The 27,103-nt window shown below is 41.2% G+C and overlaps 1 protein-coding gene across 1 annotated transcript in view; it reads left to right on the top strand.

Moving 5' to 3' along the window:
• The window catches only part of klf8 (Kruppel-like factor 8), an 86,630-nt gene that overhangs the window by 47,337 nt on the left and 12,190 nt on the right, over positions 1-27,103 (top strand). Inside the window, 4 exon segments of the mRNA XM_051937360.1 lie at positions 831-1,163; positions 25,586-25,774; positions 25,776-25,835; positions 26,827-27,061. Of these exon segments, the coding sequence (XP_051793320.1) occupies positions 831-1,163; positions 25,586-25,774; positions 25,776-25,835; positions 26,827-27,061 (817 nt within the window).

Here is a 27,103-nt window from a genome sequence, read left to right as displayed (position 1 = left end):
TAGGTCAGCTTATGTGAGGTAACCCTTTCCAGCAGATATTTACATCTGGAGAGAAAAAACACAAACTCTGCTGAAGTTCCTCGATAGTTTAGTGACGGTTCTTCAGACTAGGAGCAGAAAAGAGGCGGCGGGGTGTGTTGCATTTAGTGAAAAGTGTGGAGTCCTCTGCCTGGCACTCCTCTCTCTCTCTCTCTCTCTCTCTCTCTCTCTCTCTCTCTCTCTCTCTCTCTCTCTCTCTCTCTCTCTCTCTCTCTTTCTCTGGGTGTTTGTGTCTCTCGCTCGCTCGGCTTCCAGAAAAGGGTGTGTCGGCCTGGCTGAGCTGAAAGGGAGGGAGGGGTCAGCTCACGGCTACTCCTCCCTGCTCTCTCACTCTTATTTCTCTTTCGCTCTCATTCCCTCAGTGGCTGCCTCAGGATTAGGCCTTTGTCTCTCTGCCTCCTCTGTCCCCTGCTTTAATTCTCTATCTCTTTCTGCTTTATTTATTTATTTATTGACTAAAACAGTGTGTTAGTGTGTGTTTTTGCCCCCTCTTCTGGCAGATTTCAGGCTTTTAGAGTCGAGGTAATTCTTCCAGTTTTTTTTTTTTTAGATTATTTGTTTCCTCCAAACTCTTTCCTTCCTCTTCCTTATTTCTTAACTCACCTAAAGAACTACTTCTTTCCTCTCTCCTTTCTCTCCTGGAAGTTTTTCTTTTCTCACCTTCTTCCTCCTCCTCTGCTGTTCCTCCCCATCCCCCTTTCCTTCCCCCTTATCACCTCCTCTCCTCCCCCCTTCACCACCTTCTTCTCTTTGGGATCCTTCTAACTTCTCCTCCTTCTTCTCCTCCTCAGTGCCAGTCGACTCCAAAGCAGAAGAAGAGTGCTGTGAGCGCCCGGAAGAAGCAGAGGAGCCCGGCCAAGCAGAGCGCCTCCACCCAGCAGCAGCAAACGCCGCCGCCGCCGCCGCCATCATCATCGCCTCCTCCTCCGGTCAAGGAAGAGGAGGAGAAGAAGGAGAAAGAGGAGCCGGCAAACAGGCCTCGACGGGGGGAGGAGGAGGAGCTGCAGGAAGTGAGGACGGAGGAGCTGGTGAGGGTGAAGGAGGAAGGAGAAGAAGAGAAGGAGGAGGAGAAAGACATGCCCTCTGTACAGATCAAACCAGAGCCAGAAGAGATGGAGTGCACGGTGAGGAGGAGGAGGAGGAGGAAGGGTGGGGTGGATGGGGAGGGATGGAGGAGGTGATGGAGGGAGGAGAGGCAGGTGGGTGTGTTCAGGTGTGGCGTTGATTCACCGTCAGACGTGTCCGATCATGTCCGGTTTAGATCAACTGGAGGAAGTTTCTCCACATCTGGCATCCAGGAGCTTCAGACTGAGTCAGAGGTTCTGCTTAGCTCAGCGTCAGGCTGTCAGATACCAGCATCACGTAGAGATTCAGAAATTCATCAAACTGGACTTGTTTCATAGTTTTCTCCATCATGTCCACTGACTGTAATAGAGACAAGTTAGTTAGCATTTAGCAGTTTTAGCAAAACTCCAGGTTGGGCTCACAGATCGAGGCCAGATGTTCTTTAGGCATCAAGAGGTTTCAACCGAGTTAAGAGTTACAGTTAGTTTAGTGTAAGTTTGTTAAATATTGAAGGAAAGGATCACAGATGATCTTTTCTCAACACACAAGATGGAACAGAAAACATGGAAGCAAAATGCAGACCAGAGACAGTTTAGATCACCGAGATCTGAAAGGAAAAGTTAGCATTTAGTAATTTTAGCAAAACTCCAGATACAGATCAGGAATAAAAGTCAGTGTAATCAGTTAAATCGATAATTGAGTCAATCAGCATCAGGAAGCTTTCGATTGATTATTAATTTGTCAAATATTGACACTCACCGAGTTTCAGTTTCAGAAATCCATCAGAGTTGATATTTCCAAAGTATCTTAGAAGCAGCAAACATGGAAGCAAAGTACAGACCAGAGTGAGTTTAAACAGCTCAGATCTGAAAGGAAAAGTCCAGTTTGTCATGACTTGAATCATGTTTTCAGAGTTTTCTCCATCTTTTGTGAGCGTGCTAAATGCTAACCACCGGAGTGTAAAGATGATCAGATCAACCAGACGTCTGTAGAAAAGAAAACAAAGGCAAATAGTACATTTTTAGCCAGAGTCCCATCCATCACAGCGAACTGATCGTCCTCCTGTTTCAACTTTGACCGTCGGCTGTAGCTGTTCTCTCATTTTCAGTTTGACCTCCAGAGAAGGTGATTTAGATCCTCATTATCTGATGTTTGATAGAAATATGATCCAAGCTGAAATTAATTAGAATTTTTTGTGTGTAGTCACCGTAAATGTGTTTTAACAGGATCTGTGTCGGTGAAACATGTTGTCTCAGGTTCTGCGGTGATGAAATCTGATGAAGGAAGTTCAGTTTTAAAACACAACTGTACTGATCATGTCTCTCTAGTCTTTTCCACTATAATATTTCCTTTTTTGACTAATTTCTGACAGTAATCACCTTAAAAAGAGCAGTTGTGGGAGTTCGCTCTTTTCTTTAACTGTTAGACTTTAGCAAGAAAGAAAGGTCACAGGTTTCTAGCAAAGATATACACACAGCAAGCGGTATTTTAATGAGTTCTGTCCATTGTTTTTAGCATAAGGGAGTAAATATTTGTCATTCAGACACATGGCATCTCTACGATGTCTCCAAGTGATATCTGCAAGTCGTGCCGTTAATGAGGCTGTTGGTGCTACATGTGGAACATTGTCCAACTCTTCCTGAGGGGTTTGGCAGATATTTTAGAGGACAGGATGCTGTTTGGAGACATCCAGAGCTGTCTGATGACAAACGGTGGAGTTGTGGATGTTCAGGCGTCTTGACTACCAACCGACAACAAGCCAACGGCCGCTTCTCGTCTGTAACTTGTCGTCGTGTCGTTTGAATGAAGCTGCATTTGAAGGCGTCCTTTTATAGTCGCGGCTCTAAGGAGTGTCTGTGGTCTGCCCACGCTATCTGATCATTGTCCTTCAGAGCCACACCTGAGGAGGGTGTGGATTAACTCAGTGGTCAACAATTTGTCACCAGCTGAACAACTCAGCAAATGTCATGTGGATCACTGAATGCTAAATTTAACTCCTTAGGATAAAGGATCACCTATATTCTGGTTGTATGGTTTAGTTCAGTGCAGATTCTTAGAGACTTTCTTCTCTGGCACAACAATGCTCAGTTTTCGGTGTCGACACGTGTCTGGTGTTGTTCTACAGTTCAGCAGCAAACTGTGCTTTCTAGGAACGAGCAGGTCTTTGCTAATGTGAGCAGGATGTTATGAAAAGTCAGTTCCTGTTTGACAGGCTGCTGACCACATTTAGATTTGGAAACTTCAGGATTGTGTTTTCATCTGGACAGACAGAAGTTTGGTGGAGTTATTGGGTGTTATCAGTCAAAGAAGACTCCCACTTTATCCTTTCTGCTGCCATGATGTCACTGTGTTGCTTTTAATAGCAGTTTCACCCCATTGTTGGTCCAAGCAAAGAACTATTTCTCTCATTCATTTTCTTCCTGCATAAATCCAAGTAACCGAACTTCTACTTCCTGTTTACACCAGCACGCACATGCTCAGTGTGTGTGAATGGTCATGTGGTTTTTAGATGTGTTGGTATGGACAGATACTGTTTCACTAAACGGTGTTAAAACTCATATTGGGATGGAGGTTTTAATTTTCAAACAGTGTTTTTAGAGGACAAACTTGTGTTCTCATCATCAGTTATAGTTTAAACCACCAAACACTTAAAGTGAACCAGTTCTTTCACAAATCTTCTGTTTGCTAAATGTAACAGAAATTGTGTCAAACGGTACAAACACATACAACAATTTCTGACTTTTTGACTTTAAACATCTCCAATATGCACCAAATTATTGAAATGTTTGAAAATTGAAGTAGTCTTTTTGTAGCATTGGGTTTTTCTTTTGACGGACACCAACTTTAACCTGTTTTTAAACTTTCCTCGTCTGCCCAAAGCGCCTTGTTAGATGGTGGTAGTTCATCTCACTGACACGGCCGTGACGCTGCATCAGTCATTCTTCCTCTTCCATCAGAATTAGCCGGGGTTTAATCTTCTAAAACCGTATTAGAAGCTGGGAGTTTCCCATCAGCTGAGACGTGGGATGTGGAGGTTCTGATGGACGGAGAAGGACGGAGCGTGATGGAAATCCTGGGTAGTGGTTGGTGGGTGGAGCGCAGAGAGAAGGATGATAAATAGACGGAGTGGAGGAAGCGAAGGAGGCAAATTGATGGAGAGAGTGACTGGAGAGATGGATGAGGACAAAGAAGGGATGGACTGATCCGAGCTGATGATGTTTTTATGAGGAAGAGCAGGATGAAGTTTGGAGGGTTTAGCTGTAGTTTCGATTATCCAACTCTTCTGCTTCTTTGAGGTCTTTCTCTTCTGCATGTCCCAAATAAACCAGAATTGGGAGCTGAAATCTGTTTTCCAAGGCCAAAACTAACTAACTTGGAGCTTTTGATTTAAAAAGAAAAGTTTTTAACTCCTTTCTAAGGTCTTTTTTCGAGTAACTAATCAGTAGTTTGGTGAAAAATGTCTGAAAACGCTGACAGAGGTCTGGATGGTGTCTTGTGGCTTAGTTAGTTAAGACAGAAAATTGGCAAATGCACAGTTTCATGAAGCTAAAACCAAATAATTTACTTTATTTGATTGATAAATGGCTAAATCATTAATTTAGCTGATGGTGTGGAACATTTACAGCTAGTTTCCAGGTCGGTTTTCCAATAATTTTACTTTGAAAGTGAATGAGATTTTGTTTTTACCAAAGCCTTAAACCTCCTGCAGCTGAAAGTTGAATAAATGAACTCTGTGAAAAACAAAAACAGTTTTCCCCGGCTACGTAAAGATCTTGATGCTGCTTTGTTGACATGATGCCAGGAAAGTAGGCGAGCTGGAGGAACTGAAAAGAAAGTCACTCAATACGCTCCACAAAGAGCTTCTTCACGTGGTAAAACGTGTCGACGTTTTGTGTTTCTAGCAGCAAAAACTTACCTTTTGTATGTTTGCTTTAATCCTGAGCGGCTTCCAGGCGGTGCGTCGGCAGAACGAGTCCCGTGAAACGAACAGCGAGGAGGTCAGAGGTCGCGTGTTACCTGACAACGATCGTACGAATCAGTTTTAACGGGGAAAAGCTCCTCGAGGGTCCAAACTGCTGCACATGGTCTGAATTCCCCCGTGGCTTTATTTCCCAGGATCAAAATATTTTGGTCTGACCGCTCGCTAATAAATTACACCAGCCTCATCTCTTTTCCTGATGATTTACTCCAGGGAGTTTCTCTTCAGAGGAGGAGCACCCGCATCCCTCATCCACTTCTTTTCCATAGGATTTTTTTCTCAGTGGGTTTAAATAATCATTTTCCCAGAAATATTCTGTCAGACTTGAAGCCTTTGGCATCTAGTGAAGAATCACGTCGAGCTGCATAGTTACACGGTTTAATTGATATAATATCGATCGCTGAGAGCTGAGTCCTGAAACATGATAAAACTTGTAGTCCAAACCATTAAATCATGGATTAGGAGGACGTAAAATCAGTCTGTTTTAAGCAGAAGTTGATATTTTAGCCTGATTATTTGACATTTTTAGAGCTGCTTTAATTGTCTTGTGTTGCGTTCATCATAAGTCATGTCAAATATTTATATTTATATTACACAGTTCAGTTCAGTCACTCACAAAGGAAATCTTAATGCAAATTCTGACTTTTTTTATTTGGATTTTCTGCTTTGTTGCTTCTTTTCTTTTGAACTATGATAAAGCTTTGTCGCTTTAGGCTTCTAAAATTAGACTGAGAAGAATCAGAGAAGCTGAAATTACGGTTTCTTGATAATGTTTCAGAGACATTACAGACCAGAGCGGTAACATTCACATATTCACTGAAATAAAGAGGTACATTTACAGAAAAAACTCAGAGTTACGAGCAAATAACAGAATAGAGATCAAATTTAGAGATCAAAGTCACAAATTTGTGAAGAAACTGTTTTGACAACCTGTTGTTCTTCTAAACATTTACAAACTGCTGTTATTAGCCTTTCTGCAGAGTAGTTAGTTTCCCGTCCTCATTATGGACACAATGATTATCGGTGGCTGGGCTCATGTATGCTAATTAAATATAATCACCGGCTAATAAAGACATAGGAGTGTTTGTGCTGAGCTCACAGGTTGCTGCACCTTCAGCAGTTCCAGCTTTAGTGTACAGTTGATAACCAGGTCCATGCACCCTGTTATAATCAGGGACAGGAGGAGGAGATTCAATGAAGGGCGTGCGCCGTAATGATAAGGTGAAGGCTTGTCGGTGTCACTGGCCCGCTATGGCGGCCATTACTGCAGCAGCGAGGAGGGGAAGGTGTTGTCATGGGTGACGGGGTGAAGTATGAAGGAGATGCAGGAGGATGGAGGCGCATACCTGCACATCCATTTTGTCCTTCTCTGTTTTGCATTGGCTGTTTTTTTTCTTTGAAATCATGCAGACCGACACTAAAGGTGTGTCCTTTGGTTTTCAGTTGGCAAGCTAATGATGCTAACCGGCCTTTGAGAGAAACAAGGAGAAAGATTTCTTTATGTCGGTCAAAAAAGTTGGTTCACGTTTTAGGAGATTTGTGCACTGCGTCGCCTAAAAGTACTACTTTACATGTGAATCATCATATTGTCCTATATGCCCCATAAATATTCAATTATTAACGTATTCAAGCATGTCTAGAGCTATTTTAGGGACATATTTGAGGTGTATTTGCCTCTCTGGCCATCCATCACCTCTATCTACTCTGGCTGCAGAGAAACCAGCCCTTACATGCACAGATCCAACTGAAATTTATTGTGAAGGCTTTGGGGGTAAGAATTAGGAATATTCTAGCTCACGTACTCCACATTTTCTCCTTTTAGATGCAGCAGTAATGAAGATTTTAAGTTTTCATTCCACCTGCAGCAGTGACAGGAGCGCACTTTACTCTTCCATCAGATCTAACACCAAAAAAGATTTTTAAAAAGCTTCCAGAGGGGGTTCCTTTCATTCTGTGGTTTGTCGGCTACCTGTCAAACTGAGTGACATGGTCATTTTTGTAAGTCCACAGAGGCTTAGCCGGACCCACACAGTGTCAGGGAACGATTAATGTCCCCTGATTGAAGTGGAACCTTGATGTGCCGAGCACGACTTACAATCTTCAGAATCCTCCAATCCATATTTATCCGTAACATGGAGCTTGGATTTGCATTTGTGATGGTATGTGAGAATGTGGGATCGGCAGGGCGGGCTCTGTTAGCAGGGAGTGGTGCGTTTGGACCAGAGATAGGAGATAAATGGAAGAGGAAAGTGGCATGCAGGGCAGGAAACCTGCTGTTTTTCTTTCTCAGCTGATTCTCACGTCTTTGACTTGGAGAGAAATCCAACTGCTACAAACTGCAAAGAAAGTGATTTTAAGTCAGAATTTAGCAGCGTCATGCAGAAATGGAGCTCTGAGGTCGTGTGGTCGGGTCGTGTTAGTTTTGTTTAGATACGAGGTCTGACAAATAGGTTCAACATAGTGAGCTGCTAAGAGAAAATGACAAAATGGAGCTGGGTGTTTACTGAACATGTCAGCAGGGCTTCTGGTTGGGTTACACTGCAATTAAATGTGGTAGAGTTTGTCTTTATTTGAATGAAAGTTTGGTTTCGGACTGATTCTAGGCACGTGTTTGTTGGTTTTACCCTCTGAGGCGTGAATGTATGCGCAGAGCTGTCAAAAGTGATGAAAAAAGAGAAGTAATATGAAGAGTTTTTAACAGTGAAATGAACTTTCAGTTTCACCTTTACACAAACTTCCCTTGCTGTGATTCATTAGAGCTGATGGATGATCGAACAACGTCTGTGATGAGACAACTAGTTTTGTACGAAGCTTAGATTTTGATGGGATTTCCATTCACTGCAGTAGTCAGCAACTTAAACAAGGAAGAATGGAGTCCAGTTTTTAAACATTATCTTAGCATTTTGCTGGTTCTACAGAGAATCTCAGCTCTTCTTTTAACACACATGTCCACTGATGTATCAGCTGTTGCCCCTCTGTTGTTTTAATTTTGTGCTGACCTCGAGGCTCGTCTCGTTAAAGGAAAACCTGCCAAGAATCACTCCAAAGGTCAAACTTGCTTGCTCAACTTTTACAGCAGACTTTCTCTACAGAAGACGGCACAATGTGCTTTTCTGAGCAGTTTCAAAATCTATTCTCAACACCGGTTTCTACCAGTTACACTAAAAAGCCAGTTTCTATGAAGGCAGAATGACTACTGACACACCACAAGCTTGGTCTGTTTTTTGTTCTCCAGTTATAACAATTGTAAAATGTAAACTCCAGGAAAAGCAACCTAACATCTCTTACAGTTGTGCATTTGTTTCTCTAAGACAGAAACAACTTTGTTTTCACTCTATGCATCGAAGCATTTAAATATGAGCCATGGAGTTCCCCAAGGTTCAGTACTTGGGCTTCTTGTACTTGAAATTTGCATGTGCACAGACAATAAAACCACAATTATGTGCCGACTCTCAACTTAGATTTTAGCTCGTCTTGCACAGAAAAAGACTGAAACATTCATTAACTTTCCATTTACAAACACAAAACTTTATATATCATCATTTGTCCAAAAACTGGCGAATACTCAGTTAAATTACGGCACTTTTTCTTCAGGACATTGCCAGTGTAAATAAAACCAGCATTATGACTCTTTAAACTCTTTAAAAGGACATGATGCAGTTATTTATTATCAGTAGCCTCGGTCGTACATCTGTTTGGTTGAACACAAGAACGGACTGTGAGGTCATGTAGAGAAAGCACAAGATCAAGCTAAAGTACTGGGCGTGTTGGCTGTAAAAAATTTTTCGAAATGCCTGATTTTAACAAATAAAACTATGTTGGGTTTTAGAGAATAAGCCGAATTATGTCCACATGAGGCTGTGAGGGTACAGAGGATGGGGGAGGGTCTGGTAGAGCCCTATGGGTTGTATATGTGTGTGTTGTGTTGTGGCATGGTGTGGTTTGGGTTAATGGAGGGTGGGGGCTGGGTGGAGTAGTATTGCGTAAGGCATCATTAAGCAGAGTGTGTGTGTGTGTGTGTGTGTGTGTGTGTTGACCACACCTCTGCGGCTGTCTCCAACAGAGGGGAGTGGAGTTTCCTGACCTAAGATAAAGTCTCCAGGAAGCAGATCCTCCTGGTATTCTCTCCGCTGAGAGCTTAAAATGTTCCCCAGAATGCTCCATGTCTCGCCTAAAACTCAAATTATGATGCCTAGTGCCGTTGTCGCTTTTATTCTCACTCATTTGCAGGACTCAAAACCAAACAATAATGTTGGAAGGATGGTTGTTTTCCACAATCTGGATTCTTTAATTGATGTTTGTTGTGAAGAATATTCAAAAAATAACACTAAAACACGTCCTAAAGTGAAGGAACACTGCATAATTCAGCAGAAAGAGATGTCGGCCCCGGTGTAAACCTGGAATCTGAAACATAATGGTCCATCGACTGCATGTTCTCTCCTCTCTGAGACCGATGAATGTGGTGGTCGTACAGAACAATAGTCTTTTGTCCAGATCTTGATATTTCTTTGCTTCTCGATGGAAGCTAGTGTTACAGAGCACTACAGAAAATATGTAAAGACAAACATCCAGATGATCAGGATTTATGGTGAATGCCGTCTCATTGTTCCATCGCTTGGAATGCAGTTGTGTGGCCTAAACTTTAAATAAAGTCCTCAACTGAGCTACAACTAACGGTTATTTTTGTTTAGGTCAATCGGTTAATCTGTAGATTTTTCTCTCGTTTGATATTTGTTCTGTAAAACGTTGGAGAAAAGTGAAGCTGAACACATTTCACGCTTAAACTGGAGTTGGACCAAAGATTTGTTTAAACAGTAAGGCAGATTAGCCAATTTATTCCGCTTGTCATTGATTTGAAGTGGCACCGCCGCTGCATCCTGGGCTTAATTCTGATTTATAATCCGTAATAATAAGTCAGAATGAGTCACTGCTGCTGTAGACTGAATGAAGTCCTGAGGAACATTAAAGGTGACCGATACCTGAATGACTAAACGCTGTTATTTGTGAAGCCAGTAATGTTCCTAATCCCACGTCTAAAAGGAGCTTTATTTGTCCAGCCTGAATATTTCAGCATCAAACTAAAGAATCTCTAGAATTTTTCTGGATTTTCTGCTTCTTCTGTCTGTAGATGTTAAGGTCCAGATCTTAAAGCATCCTTAGCTATTGTCTTCCATGATCTGTTTCAGGTTAATCTGTGCTACCTTCTGACTTAGCAGCTAGCTGTTAGCATAGCCTTAGCCACTGTGAGAGAAGATAATTTCCTGGTTTCTTTTTCAGTTTTTGCAGTTTCTGCTTTAGAGACATTTCTGAGACCACAAAGTAGTGACAGACAGAGAGGAGGCTGCATCAGACCTGCAGTAGAGCATTCAGTTCCTCAATAATTGGTCATAAAAATACAGATACCAATGATTGGAACACTGACAGATATCATCTATGTTAATCGGCCAGGCTAATAATCAGTCAACCCCTAAGCACTGTCATTGAAATGGATGATTTGCTGAAAAAATCCAATGACTACATGATCCAAATCCTCAAAACTTGAAATTGTTAGCATGGTAGCTTAGCGGTAGTTGCTGTTGTTTCCTGCAGCAAAGTGGGTTTTGAAAACACATACCTGCATCCTACATCTCCATTCATGTTTGGCTAGTTTCCCTGTGATTGTAGGGTTCATGTCTGGCTAGTTTCCCTGTGATTGTAGGGCTCATGTTTGGCTAGTTTCCCTGTGATTGTAGGGCTCATGTGTGGCTAGTTTCCCTGTGATTGTAGGGCTCATGCCTGGCTAGTTTCCCTGTGATTGTAGGGTTCATGTTTGGCTAGTTTCCCTGTGATTGTAGGGCTCATGTTTGGCTAGTTTCCCTGTGATTGTAGGGCTCATGTTTGGCTAGTTTCCCTGTGATTGTAGGGCTCATGTTTGGCTAGTTTCCCTGTGATTGTAGGGCTCATGCCTGGCTAGTTTCCCTGTGATTGTAGGGTTCATGTGTGGCTAGTTTCCCTGTGATTGTAGGGTTCATGTGTGGCTAGTTTCCCTGTGATTGTAGGGCTCATGTTTGGCTAGTTTCCCTGTGATTGTAGGGCTCATGTTTGGCTAGTTTCCCTGTGATTGTAGGGTTCATGTCTGGTTAGTTTCCCTGTGATTGTAGGGTTCATGTTTGGCTAGTTTCCCTGTGATTGTAGGGCTCATGTTTGGCTAGTTTCCCTGTGATTGTAGGGCTCATGTTTGGCTAGTTTCCCTGTGATTGTAGGGCTCATGTTTGGCTAGTTTCCCTGTGATTGTAGGGTTCATGTTTGGCTAGTTTCCCTGTGATTGTAGGGCTCATGTTTGGCTAGTTTCCCTGTGATTGTGGGACTCATGTTTGGCTAGTTTCCCTGTGATTGTAGGGCTCATGTTTGGCTAGTTTCCCTGTGATTGTAGGGTTCATGTTTGGCTAGTTTCCCTGTGATTGTAGGACTCATGTTTGGCTAGTTTCCCTGTGATTGTAGGACTCATGTTTGGCTAGTTTCCCTGTGATTGTAGGGTTCATATCTGGCTAGTTTCCCTGTGATTGTAGGGCTCATGTTTGGCTAGTTTCCCTGTGATTGTAGGTTTCATGTTTGGCTAGTTTCCCTGTGATTGTAGGGCTCATGTTTGGCTAGTTTCCCTGTGATTGTAGGGTTCATATCTGGCTAGTTTCCCTGTGATTGTAGGGCTCATGTTTGGCTAGTTTCCCTGTGATTGTAGGTTTCATGTTTGGCTAGTTTCCCTGTGATTGTAGGACTCATGTTTGGCTAGTTTCCCTGTGATTGTAGGGCTCATGTTTGGCTAGTTTCCCTGTGATTGTAGGACTCATGTTTGGCTAGTTTCCCTGTGATTGTAGGGCTCATGTTTGGCTAGTTTCCCTGTGATTGTAGGTTTCATATCTGGCTAGTTTCCCTGTGATTGTAGGACTCATGTTTGGCTAGTTTTCCTGTGATTGTAGGAGCTCCATTTGTGCTTTGGTTGTTTATTTTCCATGGATGGACGGCGCACGCTGATGACATTTTATTCTTTCATTCAAGTCGACTCATCGTAGGCTGAGATTCAGCTGCATTTTCATCGTTCAATCTGCACAGAGCAAACTTCACGTTAGATCATTCGATTCATGTCGTACAGTGGAGCAAGTTGTGAACTTACAAGATTGTTAAAAACGCACAATGTGTAGAGGCCTTTACGGAACGGATAAAAGCCCTAGTTGCTGTTATAAAGATGTTTCTGGAACTTTGCAGCCTTGTTTAAGAGCAGAATTGTTGTAATTTGGCAAGAGACGAGGAGACAAAAGACAGGCCGGGACAAAAGAGGAAGACCGGGAGATGATTAAACAATCCTTACGAGGTAACTAGTGCTGGTGAGCGTGCCGAGACGAGGTCAGAAGGTCAAAGGTCGTCAGAAAGCTCGTCAACTTTCATCTCGTCTCGTCGCTCTTTCATTTCCCGCCGTTGTTTCTTCTTCTTCTTCTACTTTCTCTTTCAAACTCTCTCTCTCTCTCTCTCAGCCCTCATAGGATATGTCGAGGGAGGCTCTGCTTCCGCTCGCTCCCGTCACCATGGCAACCGCGGCTCTGGCGGGAGTGCCGAAAAGAACCGTGCGACCCCTCCCCTCCCCTCCCCTCCCCCATTCGCTGCTCCTCCTCCTCCTCCTCCTCTTCCTCCTCCACCTTTATAAACCAGTGTCTCTCTCTCTCTCTCTCCCTATCTTTTCCTCTGTGTTTCTCTACCTCACTCGCCCTCCTCCCCCCTCTTCCTCATGCTCTTCTCTAACTCGCCACTTCAGCCAAAGGCAAATGCACACACACACACACACACACACACACACACACACACACACACACACACACACACACACACACACACACACACACACACTGAATACCTGCCAGCACAGCACAGTGAATAGCCCTGTAATCTCTCTCTCATAAACACACACATAGTCGCGCACACACACACACACACACACACACACACACACACACACACACACACATATATATATATATATATATATATATACACACACACACACAAATGCACCAACAATGAGACCCTCTGTGTGTGTGTGTGTGTGTGTGTGTGTATGTGTCACTGATGCATGCACATAAACAAGCCAGTTGTCCTCCAGCAAACAGGAGCACTCATGCACAAAGAGAGGCCACAACACACACTCTGTGTGTGTGTGTGTTTGTGTGAGGCATGAGAGGTTAGAGGCCTATTTATTTACTGTGCTTTTGCCAGGAGGGCTTTGCTCGGTATGAGTTAGTTAGTAGTCTGTGTGTGTGTGTGTGTGTGTGTGTCAGAGCATTCAATCCAAACTGAAAGGACGCCACATTCACAGTTTTGGGATGCAGAGAGAGAGAGAGGGTGATGCTGTGAGGGGGAGATGCAGTGCAGATATTGGACGGATGCGGTCCTCCCTGCTGGTGCAGGATGATGATGTCATTGTTGGCAGCCCACTTCCTCCTGAGCAGAGCTTCCGGGAAATAAAAAAATTAAAAATAAAAAAACCCCAGCAGCGCAGGAGGAAGTGTTTTCATTCTGGACTGACAGAGGAACATGTAGGTCATGAAGCAAATGGGTCGGTGTTTGTGAACCGTGTTTCTCTCAGCTTCCGCTTTCCTTCTGTTGATCAAATCAGGTTTATTCATGCAGCACATTTAAAACAAACAGCTGTTATATATTAAGAATAATGTTATTTGTATGGCATCTTTCAACAGGAAAGTTGCAAATATCAAATTAGATGAATAATGAATTTATAAATAAATTAGATTGTAAACGTGCAGCATAAACAGGATCAAATACTGAAATCATTTTTATGGAAGACACCAACTGCAATAAGAAGAGTCTTAAAAGTAGCCTAGCAAGACAAAACAGTGCAGTTAGCATGCTCTAGTGTTATTTTAAGTGTGATTATACCACAGTAATGTACATATTAGGGCTTAAACACTACAAAAATGATATAAAATGATCCTTTTCCTGACTATAATACATGTCTTATGAATCTAATAGAAATATTATGGTCAAAACCTTACAGTTTTTTTTAATATTTTGGACATGATAAGAACTAATTTTGAGCTTTTTCTTTATAGTATTTCATGTAATTTATTTGAGTTACAAAGCAGAAAGTCAGAAAATAATATTATTAATTAACTTGCAATGTATGTCTTTGGACTGTGAGAAGAAACACCAGAGGGAAGCCATGCAGACACATGCAGAAATACAGGCGACAGGATCATAACCAGCAGCTAACATAAAATAAAACCGAATGTTAAGAGCATTAAGAGCAGCCCAGCACCACAGAAACAGCCTCTGAGCTTTAATTCCAGCTCCAGTTTGTGTGGTATCGAGCCGAGTCTTTAAATTTGTCATCAACAGGACCGAGCCTCCCACCTTCAGTCTGCATGTGTCAACAGGGCGTCACGGCGATGATGTACAGTATTCGCTTTTCACCACCTTTTATACAGCAGAATTCTACACAGCTCCATACATGTGTTCACCTCCAGGATTAAAGAGTTTATCTGTGAGGTACAAACAGATCTTCTTCTGTGGGAGTCTAGAACACAATAACGAAACTTAGACATGTCCTTATTGTTGAAAGAAAAGCAAGTTTTTTCCAATGAAGATAGCATTAAATGAATGATAAATCCAGTGTAGACATAGTTAATGTGGTAAATGACTGTTGTAGCTGTAAACAGCTGATTTTTAATGGAATATCTCCATAGGGGTACAGAGGAACATTTCCAGCAACCATCACTCCTGTGTTCTAATGCTACATTGTGTTAGCTAATGGTGCTGAAAGGCTCATTGATGATTAGAAAACCCTTGTTCAGTTATGTTAGCACATGGATAAAAGTGGGAGTTTTTATGGAAAACATGGAATTATCTGGATGAAATCAGACTTTTGAATGGACTGGAGTCATCCACTAAAACATAAAATTTTTAGTGTATTTTTATTGTATTTGACTAAATTTTTCCTATATTATTCCTATATTTTTAATATATTTTTCCTATTTTTTTACTGTATTTTTACTATATTTTTATGAGATCTTTTACAGATTTTTTTTTACTATATTTTTAATATGTCTTACTACATTTTTACAGTATTTTGCTATGTTTTTACAGTATTTTCACTATATTTTTACTGTGTTTTTACTATATTTTTACTGTATTTACTATATTTATACTGTATTTTTACTGTATTTTTACTATATTTTTACTGTATTTTAACTATATTTTTACTGTATTTTTACTATATTTTTGCTGTCATTTTAATATATTCCATTGTATTTTTACTGTATTTTTACTATATTTTTACTGTATTTTTACTATATTTTGACTATATTTTTGCTGTGTTTTTGTTGTCATTTTGAAATTTCACTGTATTCTTGGTATTTTTTACTATGTTTTCACTGTAATTTTACTATATTTTTACTGTATTTTTTATTTTTACTGCAATTTAATAATATAATAATAATAATCAAACACATATTCAGTCATTTATGATCATAAAAATCTCCAGCTGGCTTTATTATCTAACACACCACGAATGCACAATCTCGGATGTATGAGTAAAACTTATGCAGTTAGTTTACATGGGAACTTTAAAGTTTGGGGTCACTTAGAAATGTCCTTATTTTTGAAAGAAAATCAGATTTTTTTTTTCTAAATAAACCTTGGAAGTCTGAATCTTCCAAGGTTCTACCTGCTTGTTTTAGTCATGATTTGTCTTCTAGAATATAATAAACAGCATTTGGACTGATTAACAATATAGTTTAGAGCCAAAGAAACATTCTGTAACTCAGGATACAAATAAGAAAACATGTAAGTTTAACTATCTTGTGGCATCATTGTAAAGTCCCTTCCTGAAGAGTGTCTTGTTTTCTTCTGTTCAGTTCTCCTGCTTTCATTCTTGTCTTTTGCTCCAGAAAAGCATCAGATTTTACCGTGTTTAACTGCATTTTACAAAAATAACCTGTTCCGTCTGCCGGCATGCTGCTGTGTTTTTACAGTCATGTATTCTGTGTGTAGATCCACTCTGCAGATGCTCGTTGTGTGATTTTATCATTAGATGTTGATTATAAGCAGATATGTTGGAGGCTTTGGTTGCATGTAGCTTTATCATTCGCTCTGCTGAAGGCCAAAGTGTTTACAGCTGCTCTGATTAGCTGGAAACGTGGCTGCTAATTGTTTTAATGTGGCTACACTGGTGCTTATTCTCACATCACAGTCACATGTTATCCAAGACAAAAAAAATATTTTAAAACCCCTGAGACGGATTCACCTGCTTCCAACACAAACATTCTGTTTCCCCGAGTTAAACCGAAGTCGAACTTCACCGGTGTTGAAAGTTTCATTGGCAGAGTCGAGATGTTGGTGGTTTTCCGTTTATAGAAGTGATGATTTTGGAATAACAGACGGTCGATGGACTGAAAACACGACATGATGACTCTCCACCCATGTAGAGGAGGTTTCAGGATGGAAAAGCTCATTTCTTTCTTTCTTTCCTTCTTTCCTTCTTTCTTTCATTCTTTGTTTCCTTCTTTGTTTCCTTCTTTCCTTCCTTCTTTCCTTCTTTCTTTCCTTCTTTCTTTCCTTCTTTCCTTCTTTCTTTCCTTCTTTGTTTCCTTCTTTCCTTCTTTCTTTCCTTCTTTCTTTCCTTCCTCCTTTCATTCCTTCTTTCCTTCTTTCTTTCTTTCCTTCTTTCTTTCCTTCTTTCCTTCCTTCTTTCCTTCTTTCTTTCCTTCTTTCTTTCCTTCTTTCCTTCTTTCTTTCCTTCTTTGTTTCCTTCTTTCCTTCTTTCTTTCCTTCCTTCTTTCATTCCTTCTTTCCTTCTTTCTTTCTTTCCTTCTTTCTTTCCTTCTTTCCTTCCTTCTTTCCTTCTTTCTTTCCTTCTTTGTTTCCGTCTTTCCTTCCTTCTTTCTTTCAGCCTTCGAGTTGAGATTTTGGGGGTTTTCTGTTTAAAAACGTGATGATTTTGGAATAATAGACGGTCGATGGACTTGTTTCAACGCTGCTCTTTGTTTCTGCTGGACTGAATAGACGAGATGATGACTCTCCACCCGTGTAGAGGAGGTTTCTGGATGGAAAAGCTGTTTAAAAACTACATGTTTGTCGCTTGAATTTAGCCTCTTTGGTGAACTGCAGTAAATTGCTCGACGGTCAGCTCGAGGCCTCTCAGGCTCGTTATCTGGTCCGTGAAGAAGTTTATTTTTCTATCACAGATCCCGTCGACACAACAAGCCAACGGGGAGATCAGGAAACGGGCAGTAGCCGTCAGTTAGCGACTTCAAAGGACAGAAACGCTTTGACGCCACGCAGGAATTCCAACAGTCACAGCTGAAATATGACGAGTTCTGAGGCTTCGTTGAGGACCGGATCGACGAGGCCGACAGTTTTCTGGAGCTGTTTGGAGTCATGACTTGATGTGAGGCTCTCCGTCTACACTTTCTGTACAGCGAATCTCACAGCTGGATGCAACAAGTTCAGGCACATTCTTCCTCAGTCAGAAAGGTGGTGGAAACATGGGACGCTAATCAATAAGCTGATATTTAAAGCAGAGAGCGTGTGTTTTACAAGCAGAGTCCTGTTTTTCTGGATTGTTTTCCATCTCCTCCGTTGACCACGATGACATTTATGTAACGTTGTTTATTCAGGAGCTGCTACAGACGTTTACCTGCATTCAGGTGTGCGGGGCGTCGCTGCACAAACAATCAGACAGGTTTCAAACAAGTTCAGTTCAGTCCAGCTACGTCAAACTGGAGACAAAAGGTGAACTTATTGACTCCGGAGGTGTCTCTGCAGTAAAGATTTACCAGTGGGATGTCTTATAATCCATGTGAATGATGGAGGAATTGCGAAATTGTTGGTTTTTTTTCTTTTATTCTTGAGCAAAGTGGTCCCAAAAATGAGAAAATGTTGAACTTTCTCGTTTATTCTAATCTAATTTATCTCAATCCTGATTTAGAAGTTTTGTATTTGTAATGTAACCGTGGTGTCGTCCTGCTGGTCAAATGGACCCATTTCAAAGTTTAAAAATGTGGAAAAAAATATAATTTCACTGCAAACACTTGCACATTTTCAACATTTTGGGAAATTTTTGAACATTTTTTGGTGGAAAAAAAAATGAAATATTAAAAAAATGTTTCTTTAAGAACATTTGGAAAAAGATCTCGATTTCTTTTTCCCAAATGTTCTTAAAGAAAATATTAGAAGTTTTGCTGATGTACATGTAATCACTTTAGATATTTTTAGGATTTTTGGGGGAATTTTTTGATGATTTTTTAAAAATATTTACAATTTATATTTGTTTTTATTTAAATTTTTATTTCTTGCCAAATTTGAAGATTTTTTTTTATGAATAAAACTTTTAGGGGATTTGTAAAGGAATTTTCTTACAGAAGATTTTCCAAATCTTTTTTTTTTGTTGAATTTCCAGATTTTTTTCAGAAAGGAAACAATATTTTTTGGTGCCTGTAAATGAGGACAACAGGAGGGTTAAGCACCTTTTAATGTTAGTGTTAAATAACCATAAAGGTCCTTTCGTGTTAAAACCACGTCTGATCACAGCCTTAATTCTAATTTACACAGTGTTCCTGGCTGCAGATGCATGATTAGGCCTTTATTGGGTTCCTCTGCTCACAGGTTGTCGTATTTTTTGTCAGATTTGCCACCAGTAGCCCGATTAAGCTCTAAACCAGAGCTGGGATACATCAGGAGTGAAGGTTTCATTCATGAGCAGAGAGCTGTGATTAAAGTCAGCGTGCTGTGAGGTTAGCGTGTGTAGGCGGAAAGGACGAGCACGTTACCAAGGAAATCAACAGTCCTAACGCTGTGCTGGGATCAGCCGGCTAACAGGTGGGTGAACAGTCAGCGGGGCAGGGCGGGGCAGGGGCATTTTGCTGAGAGGGGTGGAGCTGCATCTGTGGCTAATATCTGCCCCAGCTGTTGTTTTTGCTCTCAGTCTCCATCCTATCGTCCATATCTGCCTTCCTACGCTCAAACAAACACAATGGATTCAGTCCATTAGCGTGTAAATACGGCCTGGAGATCAGAAATCTGTGGTGTTAACAGTCGAGAAAACCTAATGAAATAACAAATTAGAGATTAAAGAAAGCACATTTCTGCCTTTTTTAATTCAGTGTTTTTTTCACAGAACATTTGTTACCAAGAGTTATTATCAGTGAACTTTATTGCTGTTTTCCATACTGGACCTGTTCTCCTGAGCTCCTGCTGTTATTGTGCAGCTCTGTTTCTTGGAGTGTGTTGTTGATTACAGATGACTTTGACTCTCTGCAGATCAATGCCTTCACTTCATTTCTCCTCTGAGCTCCTGTTCTTCCTGCTGCCTCCCTCCACAGCATTCGTCTCACCTCTGCTCTGATTGATTTCTCCTCGTAGAAAAAAACAAACAGTGGACTGAGGAGTTCCTTTTCCCTCTGCTGTTCTTTTTTCTTTCCATTGTCCAGCTGTAGGTGCAGCGTTACCGAGCGTTACTGGTCGCCTTTTTGCACCGTTTGGCGGTTTTCCACCAACTAGCTGAGCGCCAGTGGAGCATGAGCCTGGTTGCTTTTACATGTTATCTGCAGGAACTGAGCCTCTGTGTTGTTGTTTGTGAAGAAGGAAAGCTAGAAGGTGGAGTAGGAGCTGAGTGAGTCCAGAAACCAGAACCAGGACTTGTGCTTTGACCAGCTAGGCTGATTGTTTGACCCCATAAATTAATAATCTATTGTATGGATAGTGATGGAAAAACAGCATTTGTGACGAGTAGCCGACTTATCTGGATCTGTCTGACCAAATCCTGGCCCCTCTATTATAATCTCAGTTTTCTGTGGGCTCATTTTTTGCTTCAGTTTAAAGTCCTGCACCTGTAAGGAAACAGAACAAGTTTGACTAGAAGTAAACTCAAACATGTCGCCTGTGCAGCACGTAAAAATTATTCTGCCATAAATCATGAAAATGAGAAAAACTAATGTTGAATTTTTTTGGTTATTCACAATCAAGAGGCCTCCAAAGTGTTATCAATCCTGGAAAAACCTGTGATTCTACATATGAGATATATTTAACTATTTTTCATTCATAATTAGCTTCCATACTCGTTTCATATCTGCTGTGCAAACACCGCCTGCAGTTCAACTGAAAATTAGCAGAATTTTCCTGACAGGACTGTTGGTCTCAGCTGAGTCTCTCACAGCTTCACGCTTTTCCCAAAGAATGTAGAATTTTATGTTTTTGCAGAACATTGTTTGGGGATTTGGTTTATTTTTTGTGAATTTTTATATGAGCTACAGAGGTGAGAGTGATGCTGGTGAAACATGAAGATTTTAGGTTTTAAGACGTCCCAAGGATGATTATTTTTACGGCTTCTAGCTCTGAAAAGACGCCTTTCAGTCCCGTATGTGGGCTTTTAGGTTCACAGTGATCTATAGGAGCCATTGTTGTAACCTGACATCAGTAAGTGGTGTAGCTGCTGACAGAAGAGCGTGATGTTCCTGTCAGTGCTGCCGTGTTTACAGCTACATGCTACATGTTAAACTGCCACGTTTCCACGCTGCAGCGACGATGCTTCGGTTTGATCCCGTCAGAAGCAAAACGGCTGCAAAGCGGGAGAGAAAAGTGAGCGTAAAGCTGCTGCTTCTTCTCCTGTGAAGTTGTGAATGCTCCAGCGTCGGTCACGTGCCTCCAATGTTCTCATCCATCATGCATTAGCGTGTAGATACCCCTCTGTGGTGTAAATACCCCTCTGTGGTGCAAATACCGCTCTGAGGGGACACGGGGTAACTGATAGCAGAGCTGCTTTACCTCCGGATCACTCATTACTCCATCTGTGTGAAAGGCAGCCCAATTAAAATCCTCTGGACATATTACATCCTTCTCTCTGCTTCCATTCAAGTCGGAGATCACATGAATTAATTGCGAGGCGAAGACTGGGTGACCCATTTTATGATGGAGGCTGAGGGGAGGAGGGAAGAGGAGGGAAGAGGAGGAATCTCCTCTGCAGCTCTGAAACGGCGACTTCTGAAGCTCTGCAGCCGAGGAGGGTTGCAGTGATCGTTTCTGAGGCGTTTTTTTTTACAGACACACAAACCGGCAGATAATTTTTAACTCCAGGGAGAGTGAAAGGTTAGGCTGGACCTCCACCTCCTGACTGACGGAAAGTTTGATAAATAGAGAGCTAGCTGCTCATATTTATGCATTTCTGAGGTTGTTGCATCTTTTAATATTCTTTCTTTTTGGCTCCAGATGATTCTTATGCTCAGTTTGGATTTAAATTCTGTCACATGTCAACTTAATCCAAAATTTCCCTGAGAATTTCTCTTTTATTTGCTATTTCTACAGAAAAAATCACCTCATATTCATAGTTTTAGTGTTATTTGGTGTTTTTTTTTATCCACTAAAATGTGATATGGAAATTCTGAAGTCAAAGCTTTGGTCAGTCCTAATAATAGACCGTTTTTTAAACTTCTATTTACATATTTCTGATGTTGTTGCACCTTTAATATCCTTTCTTTCTGGCTGCAGACAATTCTTATCCTAATTTTTACGTTTCAATTCTCTCATATTTTAACTTTCAGAGAAACTTTCCCTTGAATTTCTTCTGTTTTTGCCATTTTTTTTAAAGATAATATCACCTCATATTGACTTTTGATTCCAGTGTTGGTGGTATTTTTCGGTTTTTATCCACTAAAATGTGGCGAGGAAATATCAAATCCACACATTCTAAAGTCAAAATCTGCTGCCTGTCTGTTTAAATCAATGGTCAGTCCTAATAATAGACAGTTATCGGCTTGTATTTCCATATTTCTGATGTCGTTGTACCTTTTAATGCTTCTTCTACTGAACTTTACACAATTCTTATCGTCAGTTTTGGCTTTAAATTCTTTCACATCTCAACTTACACAAAAGCTATTCCTCAAATTTGTTCTATATTTGACTTATTTTTGTGTTTTTTTAATAGGATAAGCCTTTATTAATCCCACAGTGTTCCAGCAGCAAAGATAGTGAAAACATTTAAGGAATGTTGGACAAAAATAAACCAAAATATACACAAGAAATAACAGCAGACATACTGAGAGGACTATTGATATGGCACAGATTATTGTCTATATAAAAATCCATATCACACAGGGTTTTAATAAATGACTGATTTTTCCCCTAAATGTGGCATTAAACCATCACATCCAGACGCTCTGAAGGAGTCAGAATTTGATCCCCGACTGTTTCAAACCAAATCTAAAGACAAATCCAGCGCTCTGGTCAGTCTTCAGCTCCCCTCTGAAGCCTTTAAACTGCAGCACAACTCATATTCTCACTTGTCCTTCTGTCACCCCCAGAATCAGCTTCTCTGCTTCAGCATGAAGAGCATTTCTATTTTCCTGGAGGATAACGAGCCGCTCTCCATCCTCACTCTGTCCTCTCCTTTTTATTTCCTTCCTCCATCTCTTTCTCCTTCAGATCAGAGCCTGCAGGAGTCCGCAGAGGTTTATTCTCTCCTCTTTTTTCTTCTCTCTCTCTCTCTGGACTCGAGCCTTTCAGTCTCTTCTTTTGGGGGATTTTGTGAGGTTTTAATCTGAGCCACCGTGAAAATAGAAGAAGAGGAGAAAGAGAGGGAGGAGGGGGGAGAAGGGAAAAAAACCGAGAGGGTGAGGTGTGAAGGGTGTGGCTGATGCACGGAGCTGATGGGATGCTGGACGGGGGGGAGAAAAGGTGAAGGAGGTGTGGTCGCGATGGAGAGAGCGAGACGAAGGGGAAAAAGAGGGAAAGACGAACAGACTGGGAGGGAAAAAGGGAGTTGGAGGTGGGTGGGGAACGAGTGGAAAAACATGGAGTCAGCTGATGGCTCCCAGTTTCCATGGCAACCCGAGGCCTTTCCCACCCACTCTCTCCTTTTTTTTTCTCCCTCGCCTCTTTTCTCCTCTCTGCCTCACCCACTCCCTCGCTTCTTTCACTCATCGTTTTCCTTTTAGTTTCTTCTTCTTCTTTCTCTCAGACTGTCTCACTCTAATCACGTTAGGGAGCAGCCTTCCTCCTTTTCTTTTCCTCCCTGTCCTTCCCTCGGCTTCCCTCCATCTCAGAGCTTCTTTAACCCTCCTGTTGTCTTCATTTATGGGCACCAAAAAATATTGTTTCCTTGTTTGAAAAAAATTCCAAAATGCAGCAAACCTTCAGGAAGAAAATTACAATAATTTCTCAAAAGTTTCCCTTAAAATTTTTATTTAAGAAAATGTTTTTTTTTTTAAAAAAAAACAAATTTTGCAAGGAAATTCTTGTAAATATTTTCCAAAAATGAGTTAAAGGCTTTCACAAAATCCTAAAAATATCTGAAGTGATTCCATCAGTAAAACTTCTATTTTCTTTAAGAACATTCACAACATTCAGAGAAATTCACTGGATTTTGGTTGATTTTTTTTGGGTGAATGTTCTTAAAGAAACATTTTTAACATTTCTTTTTTCCACCAAAAAAATGTTCAAAAATTACCCAAAAATGTTGAAAATGTGGACATCAGAATTTTCACTGTAAAAATATATTTTTTCCCCACATTTTCAAACTTTAAAGCCACAGGATGGTTAAAGGAGGGTTAAACTCCTTTCCTCGGGCTCAGTTGTGTGCAGGTCGCGTTGTTGAAGCCATTGTTGCAGATTCTGAGCTTTGGCAACCAAAGAGCAGAAAGCGATGCCGGTTCTCGCCTGAAATCGTCCAAAAAACACCTCAGATGTGACATGTAGCGGCCTCCATGCTGATATTTGCGTGCTCCTGCAGCGTCACACAGCCCTAACCCTGCAGCTGAACTGAGTGACCTGATAGAAGGGCGTAGCGGCCTCCACCCTCCTGCTCCTCACCCACAGCCAAACTCAGCCTGGAGCTGGACGGAGGCCAACGCCTGGACTGGAGGCTCTCTGCTGCTGCCTCTCTTTCACTCGTCCTCTTTTTTTAACTCTCTCTCGGTCAGTACCAGCCTCTCCCCCCCACAGCGTCCCACACAGCAGCCATTGTTCCCGGTGCTGTGGAGCTTCATGGCAGCTGAGCCCTGAGAAAACCGAGGCGTAGTGCGAATAAAAGAAACCTGACGCAGGTTGTTGCAGAAGTATTTATCTAACAGGAAGCAAACATTTCCACAGAGGTCATGACTGGGCAGTATTTTAGCTTCATCAACAGAGGAAGGCCTTTTGGATGCAGAAAGAAAATATTACAGAATATTTTTTTTAAAAGTTTCACATGTCCTGTGCATCTAAATACTACGTTACCCATGAGCCTCAGCGTCTTTCACGTCCAGAATGCTTTGCTGCAGAGTTTCTGGTTGTTTCCTGACACTGTGATCGAATCTGAACGTGGATGTTTTTAAGCTGCATGTTTCAACCCAAAGTGCAGCCCAAAGGTGATAATTAGCATCTTTTATTTGCCGTCTTTTTTACTATTTTACTATTTATACTTAATATTTAACTCCAGGTGCTGATGGCAGAGAAAAACTAAATCTGCAGAACTTCATCTTCTGTAGTGTTGAGCGTCTGGAACAGCATCCTGATAATGTGCTCCTGAATGCAGTGATGGTGTCTATTGAACCGTCATCTGTTCAGTTTATAGTATCGCAGAAATATAATGAAATCATGTCCAAAATGGTGGATTATTTAGCTCCTGCTGACTTTTTAAACCATAAACCAGCATGTGTGAGTTTTTTGGCACTTCACTATGGTTACATGGCTCTAATTAATAGATAAGTCTGTTGATAAAATGTTTTTTTCTTTCACAATAACTTCATTATATTCTGGATATAAGTTGAAAAAGAACTCCATGAGGAGAGTTGCTAACTTTAACAATCAGTGTGTAAAATTTGGAATGAAAACCACCGTTAACGAGGTTTGAAATGTTAAAGATTTTTAAGTCCAAAAATTGTGTGATTTATCAAAAATAAAAGAACATTAAACAAAAAGAATCCATCAACTATTTGGTGGTTCTTAAATCTACACAAAATAGTGACATTTTTGTGTTTTGCAGTAACCAGATTCTGTAAAAAACAAAAAATTCTTTGGCTTTCAGTGCAACCGTGAAGCCATCAGCTGAGACTGAAAGTCAAAAATTCTCAAGTTCAAGTTTATTTGCCATTTGCAGTATAAAACCACATTGGAAAAAAAGGTGCAAGAGCTCAAAGTGCACCGCCAACATCTAAAAAACAGCAGCAGTACAGAAGAAAGTAAAACAACAACAAAACAGAGAACATAACAAACAAACAATGCCACATAAAATACCTAAAAATAAAATGCTAAAATTCTGAGACTTTTCAGCTGAACTGCAGGCAGATTTAAGAAACAACACATCTATTAGTGTGCAGAACTAGTATTGCTGTGGGTTCTAATCAAAATGTTGGACAACGTTTTTACAGTGTTTGTAAAATGAAAGAGTTATGGCATCATAACTTTGACTTAATGAAGCAACTAGCTGCAGTTTCTTTCAGGTAAAGAAGTCTGTCTGTCCTAATGTCCTCCTGTGTTTCCCTCCAGCAGGCAGATGTAGGTGATGACTGCTCACAGCCCACAGACCTGAAGGTGAAGACGGAGTGTAAGACGGAGCCGTGTTCGCCTCAGTCCAACCCCGCCGAGGACCAGACCGAACCCGTCGACCTGTCGCTCAACAAACCCCGCTCGGCCTCCACGACCAGCACCACGGTGAACCCGGCGCCCAGCAGCGCAGTGACCCAGCCCAGGCCTGTCGGCCACGCCGGTGCCCTCCGCCGTGCAATCCATCGGCTCCATGGTAACCAGAAAACGTTACAGCGTCCGCCTTACAGCCAAACTGAGCACAGGAGGAGGAACCTTTGAGTTCAGAACCGTTCTTTAACCCTCCTGTTGTCTTCATTTACAGGCACCAAAATATTGTTTCTTTGTCTGAAAAAAATCCAAAAGTTCAGCAAAGAAATTCCCCAAATTTCTAAAAATCTGCAAAACCTTCAGATAGAAAGTTTCAAATATTCCTTAAAAGTTTTCCTCAAAAGTTTTATTTAAAAAATCCCCCAAACTTGGCAAGAAAAGTCCTGTAGATATTTTTTAAAAACTTAATAAAAATCTTACAAAAATTCCCAAAAATATCTAAAGTGATCACATATATATCAGTCAAACTTCAAATATTCACAAAAAAATCAACCAAAATCCAGCAAAATTCTCTGGATTTTGGTTGATTATTTTATGAATATTCTTAAGAAACATATTTAACTTTTCTTTTTTTTCCACCAAAAAATGTTCAAAAAGTTCCCAAAAAATGTTGAAAATGTGGACATCAGAAGTTTCACTGTGAAAATGTATTTTTTCCACGTTTTCAAACTTTAAAACGAGTTAATTTGACCCACAGGACGACAGGGTTTAAGATGAAATGACCCATTTGATAGTTTCTCCAATACTGTCCATGAAAAGCTTAACGATTTACTGCTAAAAACCTGCAATATCGGAGTAGTTTTTGAACTGTCAATGATGAAAAAGAAGGTTTTTTTTGGCATGTTTGCTACTTTTCCATAAAGTGAATCAAAGTAATTATGCCATATGTATGTTGAAATATTGAAATGACACAATTACTTTAACAAGTTTAAAATGTCACTTAGCCACAATAATCCTCCAGGAACCTGTTTTTAGTTATTACAGCTTCCTTCCTCTTCTCTAAACTCATCTGTCAAAGGTTCCTCCATCAATCAGGGTTCTTTGAAGACCCCAAACTTGAGACAGGTTTCTTGATCATCTCCTCCCCTCCGGTCCAGGTCCTCTCTCCGGGCTCCATCTTGGCCACGCAGGGCGCCGGAGGCCAGCAGATCCTCCACGTCATCCACACCATCCCGTCGGTCAGCATGCCCAGCAAGGTGGGCCAGCTGCAGACCATCCCGGTGGTGGTGCAGTCGCTGCCCGTCGTCTACACCACCATGCCTACCGACGGCGTCGCCACGGCGGCCATCACGGTGCCGCTGATCGGCAGCGACGGACGCTCAGAAGGATCAGGTGAGTGGAGACAGGACGGGTTTGTTCCATCAGCAGGGTCAG

This window comes from Acanthochromis polyacanthus, chromosome 17, assembly GCF_021347895.1.
Source record: "Acanthochromis polyacanthus isolate Apoly-LR-REF ecotype Palm Island chromosome 17, KAUST_Apoly_ChrSc, whole genome shotgun sequence".
NCBI classification, from domain to species: Eukaryota; Metazoa; Chordata; class Actinopteri; family Pomacentridae; genus Acanthochromis; species Acanthochromis polyacanthus.
This window is presented reverse-complemented; position numbering and strand designations above follow the sequence as displayed.